The 8532-nt window shown below is 41.5% G+C and overlaps 2 protein-coding genes across 2 annotated transcripts; one reads left to right on the top strand and one right to left on the bottom strand.

Annotated features, from left to right (window-relative positions):
- Window positions 1–426: 426 nt before the first annotated feature.
- LOC137593086 (uncharacterized protein C2orf81 homolog) lies at window positions 427–2481 on the bottom strand. The gene is made up of 3 exons (XM_068311682.1): window positions 2254–2481; window positions 1916–2116; window positions 427–1815 (listed from the first exon to the last, which is right to left on the bottom strand). The coding sequence occupies exons 1-3, from the start codon at window positions 2461–2463 to the stop codon at window positions 883–885; spliced, it is 1344 nt and encodes a 447-aa protein (XP_068167783.1). The 5' UTR covers window positions 2464–2481; the 3' UTR covers window positions 427–882.
- A 333-nt stretch (window positions 2482–2814) lies between these two features.
- On the top strand, window positions 2815–5709 carry wdr54 (WD repeat domain 54). The gene is made up of 9 exons (XM_068311327.1): window positions 2815–3313; window positions 3453–3515; window positions 3622–3688; window positions 4079–4135; window positions 4228–4355; window positions 4496–4596; window positions 4738–4900; window positions 5083–5157; window positions 5292–5709. Exons 1-9 carry the CDS (start codon window positions 3089–3091, stop codon window positions 5421–5423), a joined length of 1011 nt encoding a protein of 336 aa, XP_068167428.1. The 5' UTR covers window positions 2815–3088; the 3' UTR covers window positions 5424–5709.
- The last annotated feature ends 2823 nt before the right edge of the window (window positions 5710–8532 follow it).

Here is an 8532-nt window from a genome sequence, read left to right as displayed (position 1 = left end):
TTCCTGGCGTTTGGCAGCAAGTTCATAAGCGCATTACTGCCACCTAGTGGATAAGAGTATGCAGCAGTGTATTGACAGGTGAGAAAAGATGAACCTTTGTTGGTTCCACAGTGGGGAAATTTGCTGAAGGTGCGTATGAGTACACATGTTATCGCTGTAACACTTAAGTAATTACAATTATTATTTATTAGTAATATTTTATTACTATTATTTTTAGGATTTATATCCTCTTTCATAAGACGGTTGTCAAGACTTGACAGCTGAGTGTATATTCTGTTATATGAATGTATAGCCAAGTTAACAGATTGATTTGTAGATAGCAGTTCCAGAGTATGTTGTTTTTGTACATGATGAGGATGGTTATTAAAGTGGAACTAGATTTGAAAAGAAAAACCAAGTTGTGAACTCCTGATTTAAGTATCGATATTTATTTTATAACCACACAGTGTATGTAACCATCCTATTGCTACAGAAAAAATTAAAAGAAATTAAAATGAAAGGATCTGAAGGCAAGAAAGGAATGTTTGAGGATCTTGTCAAACAGGTATATTCCTCTTTTGCAACTTGAGCAATTTCAGCTTTGGTCAATTTTAACATGTATTCTTGTGTTAGAGGGATGATTTAGAGTCTCACTCTGTGGAGTTTGCATGTTCTCCCTTTGTCTATGTGGGTTCTCTCCAGGTTCTCCAGTTTCCTCCCACCTCCAAAAACGTGCTCTTCAGATTAACTGTCCGGTCCCAAATTGCATGTAGGTGTGAGTGTGTGTGTGTGTGTGTGTGTGTGTGTGTGTGTGTGTGTGTGTGTGTGTGCATGTGTGTTTGTCAGTGTCTATATGTGTGGCTCCGCGGTGCACTGAATGATTTAATGAATGAACATCATCATTTATGACAATGAGGTGACTTGAAGTGGTGGACCTATGGTAACCTCTTCAATTGAATACTGTGGCACAGCTTTATCACTTGGCATCATTCGTAGTTTAGCAGACAAAGCAGGAGATGAGGTGACTTGAGGTGGTAGACCTCCGGTAACCTCTTCAACTGAATACAGTGGCACAACTTTATCACTTGGCATCATTCTTAGTTTAGTAGACACAGGAGGAGATTCAATTTTGAGAGAGTTTGTGTCAACTGCCTGGGGATCCAGGAGATCAACACCTTGGGCCAATTTCATTTCGTCCAGTCTTACAGGTGTGGAGTGCAATGTTCCTTCCACACTCTGTCTGGATAGAGACCATTTCTTCGACCAGTAATCTGTCTCGTTTTCCATGTGAAACATCTCCGGCCGGTCCTCAGAGCTGGTTAGTGATTTCATGAACGCTGATTTCCCCTCAGCCTTCTGCTTTTTAGGTCTTTGTTCCAATTTGGTCAGTCGAAACTTGTTGGAGCTTATTTTTGTGTATGTGTTATCCAGAATCTTATATTCGATCAAGATGCGGTTCTGACATAGGTGGAGGGAATCAAGTTTTGGTATGGTCTGGTGGTCTTTATGCTGATACAAAGATCTGGGTGTACGTTTAGAAACAGAGGAGCTCCTACTTTTAGGCTTGATCGCCATATCCGTTTTTCCTGATAAACTGGACAAGGGTGGTAAGATTGTGCCTTGAACAGGTCTTGGAGGTAAATTCTGCTTTTTCTTTTGATAAATTCTCGGTAAGGGGCAAGGAGTAGACACTTTACGACTTTTTTCAATCAAAGGCTTCCCGGGACTTGTTTTCATTTGAGATTGCTTTGGAAGGCTGTGTATTTCGAATACAACATTACATTTCTGGTTGATTTTTGGGGCTGTTTGTTGTGGGGTCTGGCCAATCTCAACTTCCTGTGAGAAACAAATAAAAAGACAAATATTTACTGAGTAAACACAGCCGCTCTCTCAAAATTTGAAGACGCCATTTACAGTAGAAACATCTTGCACTTACCTGTTGTGGCGCAGATTGGGGGGTAAAGTTTACAACAGGCATACATCCTTGAGCCCAGGCTTCAGGAGCTGTAGGTTCAGGTTCTGAGTCTTCACTTTCAATAGCTTTCTCTGATCCATCTCCTTCATCAAGGCGCAAAAGTTGCTGCTCTACATTTTGCGTGAGGTAGCTCACGGCCCAGGATGCTGAGAAAGGTATGAGCTTGATGGCAAAGATGGCCATCAACGTGAATATTATGTGATGAATATAATAAGAAATGGATGAAAGCAAGGCAATTTAACATCATAATGGTGTAAATAATAAAAAATAAAATATATTGGTTTTATTGTAATTTTTACCTGTTTTTCAATGTATACGTTCAGGCAGCGTTCAATGACCTCCTCCACCAGTTTCTCCATGATCTCCACCATTTCACCTCCGTCCTGCTGACTTAAGGTGTCCATCGATTTGTCCTGAGGCAAGCGACCAGAGCTCTGCTCTTCTTCCACTTCCTGGGTCGGTGGTGGGGTCGCCAGGACAGGCGCCTTACCTTTACCCTTGCGGGGCATCTTGGATCAGACGCTGGTGTACAGAAACGCAGACAACTGATTCAGGACCACTCGTGTGAAACCACATATGGCGTTTGTTTGTCTTTGAACGTCAGCGATCAAGGGAGTGTCCCAACCGCCTGTCGCCCCGAAGTCCGCTGGGATCGACTAAGGCCAACCCCGCGACCCGCGTAAGCGGATAAGAAGATGAATGATTTTAATGAATGAATGAATAAAACGGAATAATCAAAATATACTGGGAGACGTCTAAAAAAACCCCACAAACTCAAACGCGTCCTCACAAACGGTTGCTTGGCAACGCCATGGTGACGTAACACGTAGGTTGACGTCGTCTCTATGGTTGCGGAGGACGCGAAGGTAATCCCGTAGCTAACCACAGCTAGAAAATGGATCCTTCTCGTTGAGGTGACGTGTAATTATCAATTAAGATAGCACAAAAAAATTTAAAAAAGAAATTAAATGTAGTCCGTCATTTACGACAGTCTGTAACATTTTACGCCAAATAACGGCGGCCTCTTTTCTCTGCGTCGTGTTCGGGCTGCTAGCTTGCTGCGTTAGCATCGGCTGGTAAACAGACGGCTGACTTGTGTCTCAGAGGAAAACGTTGTGAAGAGGAGACAGCTCGATGTATCACAAAGAAAAGAGCATCCAGATCAAAAACAGCGCGTCTGCGCTCTACAACAACCTGAGTGTGCTGCGCATCGCCCCGCGGCGCCTCACCTACTTCACGGTGGTTCATGCTAACGTGGTGAACATGGTGAGCGCCGCCTGGGACGGCCTCAACTACTCCCACCGGCAGCTGCAGTCCAAGGAGCCCAACGTGGCGACGAGCGCATCGCTCATCACTCAGGTGAACAAACACAATGTAGTTTAAAATGTGAAGATTAGAAATCCACGTCTAAATAATGGATATGTTAACATTATGTTTGGTGCATCTTTCTTTGGCTGCAAGCATTGAAAAATAAATTCTGTGATTTCTTGTACAACAGGCTGCGTTTTGTCCTCTGCCCTCCCGTGACCTGCTGGTTCTGACCTCCCAGAAAGGCATCCAGGTAAATTTGTGTCTGTTTTTCTGGATTTTTTTGTTTTTGTGCAGTTTTTGGTTGAAATATGTTCATGTTTTTGTGTATTTATTTTCATATAAATCCTTTATTTCAGATGTATGAATCTGATGGCTCCATCATGGTGTACTGGCATGCTCTCGATACTCCGGAAACACCTACAGGTAACCTTAACCACACTATTTTCCTCCACTTCAATGGCATCCAGATATTGATCTATCAGAACCATTGACGTGCAAGCGTCAAAATGACTACATCATATGATGCAGTACAAAAATATATGACTAGAGAATATGACACTGCTGTAGTTTAATTTGTTTTACCTGGAAATGTGATCCACCCTAATAACACTGAGAGGATTATTAACACCCGTTGGAGGACCTGTTCAGTATAATGATATTTGAGTTCCAACAGCTACATTATTTTATCCACACAATCCCAATTGGCAACATCCGATTGCCTTGGCACCCTTTGACACATTTGTACACATCCATGTGGTTTTTTTTGTGTGAGCTACATGTATAAATCTTTTTTCGTACTAAATTGTGTTCCAGCTCAGGCTGTATTTGCTCGAGGGATAACTTCAGTACGGGAGAATTATATATGCGTGGGTAAGCACTGGCTGTCATACTGTATACTGATGGGCATGTACAGAACACTGGGTTAGGCAGTCAGCTTACCTCCTCTCTGTCTCTTTCTATAGGTGTTTCATCGGGTGCAATTCTAGTGTTTGACATTCCCAGTAAAGGCAGCAACATTACTCTGTCTGAGGTCCTGGAGGAGCATAAGGAGGCCGTCACAGACATGGCGTCAGAGTGTTCCGATAGCCAGGTAGGGCAATGTCTGCACTACCTTCTAGTCTGTCTGAATAGACGACGATAACAAGCTGCCTAAAACTTTACTTTCTGTAAATTCTAAGTCTACCAGTTTTTATGATTCCTCCTGATCTGGTGCTCTCCCCCTCCTCTCAGGAGTGTATAGCTGATCTGGTCAGTGCTGACGACATGGGCAACCTGTGTGTGTGGAAGTCTGGGGAGGAATTTCAGCTGCTGAACAAAATTGGTGGCTATGAGTAAGACCCTCCTCTGCAGTTGACGTTCCTTTCTACTGTCCTTTGTCTGCTCACTTCCCCTCTTCGCTATAATTTAGTTTCTATTATGTTTTCCCTTAATCCCCGATGGTCACCTTCCTCCATCTGTCTCACCGTTCCAAGCATGAGCTGCTCATCTGTGAAGTTGTGGAAAGGCACGGTGGTGGCGGGCTACGGCACAGGCCAGATCCGTCTCTATGAGGCGGTGACAGGAATTCTTCACGCTGAGGTCAACGCCCACGCTCGCTGGATATACTCGCTGGACATCGCTCCTTCTACTGGTCTGGTGAGTCATATAAACCACAAAATAAGTTTTTTGGCATTTGAAGTGGCAAAACACAGCTGTGAGTAAGACTGGGACCAGGGATTTTTTAGTTCAGTGAAGTGGTTGCATCTATTTAGCTTAAAATCTGCAGCAGGTACTGTCATTTTTTTTTATTTGGCTAACCATGTCTTTGTATGTTTTAGCTTCTTTCTGGCGCTGAGGATTCTTTTGTCAGGGTGTGGCACCTGACTATGACCCCAGAGACCAACACTGTGGAGGTAAGTGGTCTTGAATTCAGAATATAGATAATGTTTTCTTAATAAATCCAGAATAAATGCAGTTTGCTACTCCAAGGTAATTTCTCTTAGTTTTGATAAGACCTTCACCTTGTGTGTTCTTTATTTCCTCTTAGGTTGCCCATTTGCACAATGAGTGTGTGACGGACACGCAGATCTGTGGCGCCAAGTTCTGTGACGGGGATGGTTCTGCATTTGCAGTGACAGGCTATGACCTCAGTGAGATTATCCGCTACACTCAGTCGTAGGATTTTGCTTTCATTGGAATTAAATGATTGAAAATAGATTTTATACAATCGAGTGTATCTGGAAAAATATCTGAGTCAGAAAGTGGCAGATGGAAATTATGAGATGAAAGGTTTATTATTTTTTTTATAGCAGGGATTGTATTGTGGCTATTCTGTCTATCTACAAAGGTTAGAAGGAAATTAAGAGATGATAAATAAGTAAAATGTTAAAATTTCTATGTATAGTTTCTGTACAAAGCTTCATGTCGGTGTAACTTTTAAAATAATAAAATATATGCTCATTCTTTTTGAGATTATTATTATTATGAACTGTACCAGTTAACATTTTTGTGAAGCCATTGGATTTTAATGTCACGCTTCATAAATGTACCAGCAGGTGGGGCGCTAGAGCATATTGTAATGTGTGCTAGATTGGAGTGACTGACAGCGATGCAGTACTCTTCCATACCACTAGGTTGCAGCATGCAGGTGGCAACAGGTTTAATTGTTCTCTCATTTGAGACATTAGTGATGTACAGTATATATTTTGTGGATGTAGATTCCATCAGAGAAAACTTACTATTTTGAGAAGCATTGCCAGAAAAAAACAATAGGAGAGGAAGGTTGCGTTTTTTTGTCACATCAGAATATCTTGAACAAAGAGGACTTACCTGGGCTCGATACCCAGTATCTCTGGTGATGGAGCCACAGCCATGGTCAATCTAACTCCTATATGGTCATTGTATATATTGTGTTAGTCTACAAAGTGTCATTGTGTATGATTTTTTGTTGGTGGTGTGCCTCATGACTTTCAACGTTTTCAATTTTCAACACGCAAAAGAAGTGCCGTGGTTCAAGAAAGGCTGAAAAACACTGGTCTAAAAGGTGTGGACTGAGGACATGTGTCTGAAAACTGCATGCAGATCATATAGGACATTTATTTGAGTCAGTAAACACAGGCTCATTACAGAAGGTCATCTTTGTTATCGTTTTATTTTGTAAATATTGTTTAAGTTGTAATTTTCTTTGACAGACTCTTATATTAGAGACATATTGGTGGTGTGTGTTGTTTTTTTTAAATATCTCTGAAAATGTAGTCAGGTTACTCCGCAAAAATAAAAGGAACATTTTTTTTCGAGGAGAAAATACATAAAACATTGGTCTAAATCTGGATAAAGTGGGGGCTTATTATTTTTCCTCTACTCTCAACACTGACATTTGGACTCATTCAACATTTTCCCTTTTGATAGAAAAAAAATACTGAAAAATTGCTATTTTGGATGAGACTTTCTGGTTAAGGCTGTGGTTACTTTTTTTCCTCTAATCTCCAGCAGACATTTAAATTTGATGATAACTTCAGGATAATAACAGACGGCTTTAGTGTTTCCTAGAAAATGACTTGAAGGAGTAGAAAGGCCCTCATTTCCATTAAACAATTTTGAGTTACTCTGCATGAAAGTATTTCTGGTGAAATAAGATGAATAGCTGTAAAAAAATTTAAAATTCCCCTTTATGGCATATGACATAATTATTCCTTTGACAACAGACAAGCAGGTATGATCGTAATCCCACCCACCTTATCCTGATGAGGATCTGAATGTTCCATATCAGTTCAGGGCTAAACACGTGTTAGATCCCAGAGTTCTAATGTTTTCTGGTCATATGACATCAACTGACAAGATTTTTTTTCTTTAAACCTGCATGAAGGTTACACAATTTAAACGTGGTTGCTACAACAGTGATAATTGTATTTATGCCAACCAACCAGGGTCAGATGTAAAGAATAATCATGAACAAGCTTGAATCGATCGTTTCTAGCATGCCGTGCCGTGTCAGGCGTGGGGCGGGGTGCCTGCTGGCTGGGAAGATGTTGAGGTTATATAATTTCACAGGAACAGTTGGAAGGAGGCAAAAGTGATATATCAAATAAGCAAAAAGCTGAGGAGGAGCACAAGGCCCGGGGGCCAAATGTGGCCCACCACATCATTTTATGTGGCCAGCAAGTGCGTAAAAGGTTAATATCTAAAAATAAATAGGTCAAAAGTGTGCTTTGAGCAAAAACCACATTTCCCACAATGCAATAATTAAACCCATTTTAACTTTGACAAAAACATTTTGAACAAAGTTAATGACCAAACTTGTGTTTGATGTTATTTTTCTTTATTCATTGGATAGTTTGATCCTTGATTGATGGAGTTCTGTGGGTTTCATAACCTGACAAATTAAAAGGATTTATGTTGACAGAGCAACAAGCAAACATTTTTTCTGTCTAACTGTAATGTTTGTAACTTGAATAAGTAATAAATTAAGTTATTTAACATTAAGGAGTAGTTACATTTATTTTACATTACAATGACTTACATTTAGTACATTTATTAGTTACATCTGGCCCTTGGAGGACAGCCATTATGCTGACGTGGCCCTTGGTGAAAATGAGTTTGACACCCCTGAATTAGAGTCAACAAGAGGAAACAGAAGTAATTTATTCCTTGACTACGTCAGTCGTTCTGTGAGATTGGTCCTGAACGCCTCCCCGGGGGCCGCTCCTGCTGCTCGCCACTACAGCTCTCATCAGTAGTTGACTCTTTGGTGTCACACAGACAGCTGAGCACACAACGCTGGGGGAGATCCGACCTCGGCGTGACGTGTTCTCGGATATGGAATCCATAGCGACTGCATTGGGCGGGACTGTGTTCATGTGAGTCGAACGGTAACGCTGTCAGAGCATCGTTCTCCTGCTAACATTCCCCAGTACACACTTAAAAACCTTTTATTAACGAGAGTGGCTGACAAAACGCTGATATTAAATTGAATGAAGCGACCCCCCCACCCCCCACCTCCCTCAGTGAGGTCACAACGGGGTGATTAAGACACAGGCCTTTTTTATTGAGCCATCCAGCTCTTAAGGGATGCGTAAAGTCATGCATTCTTGGCGTTTACAGTGAGTAAGCAACACGATGCTCCGCTCAACCCAAAAACTTCCCCAGTATCGACCCAGCCCAGTTTGTAAAATGCCACCATCTGATCTGCCATCACCTTTTTTGTCAGCGTGTCGGCGTCAGTGTTGTGGCCTTGTGGGTTTTTTTTGTGTGTGTGTGTGTGTGACGAGAACAACATGGATATCTTTCAA

The sequence above is a fragment of the Antennarius striatus genome, chromosome 3, assembly GCF_040054535.1.
Source record: "Antennarius striatus isolate MH-2024 chromosome 3, ASM4005453v1, whole genome shotgun sequence".
NCBI lineage: Eukaryota > Metazoa > Chordata > Actinopteri > Lophiiformes > Antennariidae > Antennarius > Antennarius striatus.
Note: the sequence above shows the minus strand (reverse complement) of the source record. Positions and strands in the feature narration are given on the sequence as shown.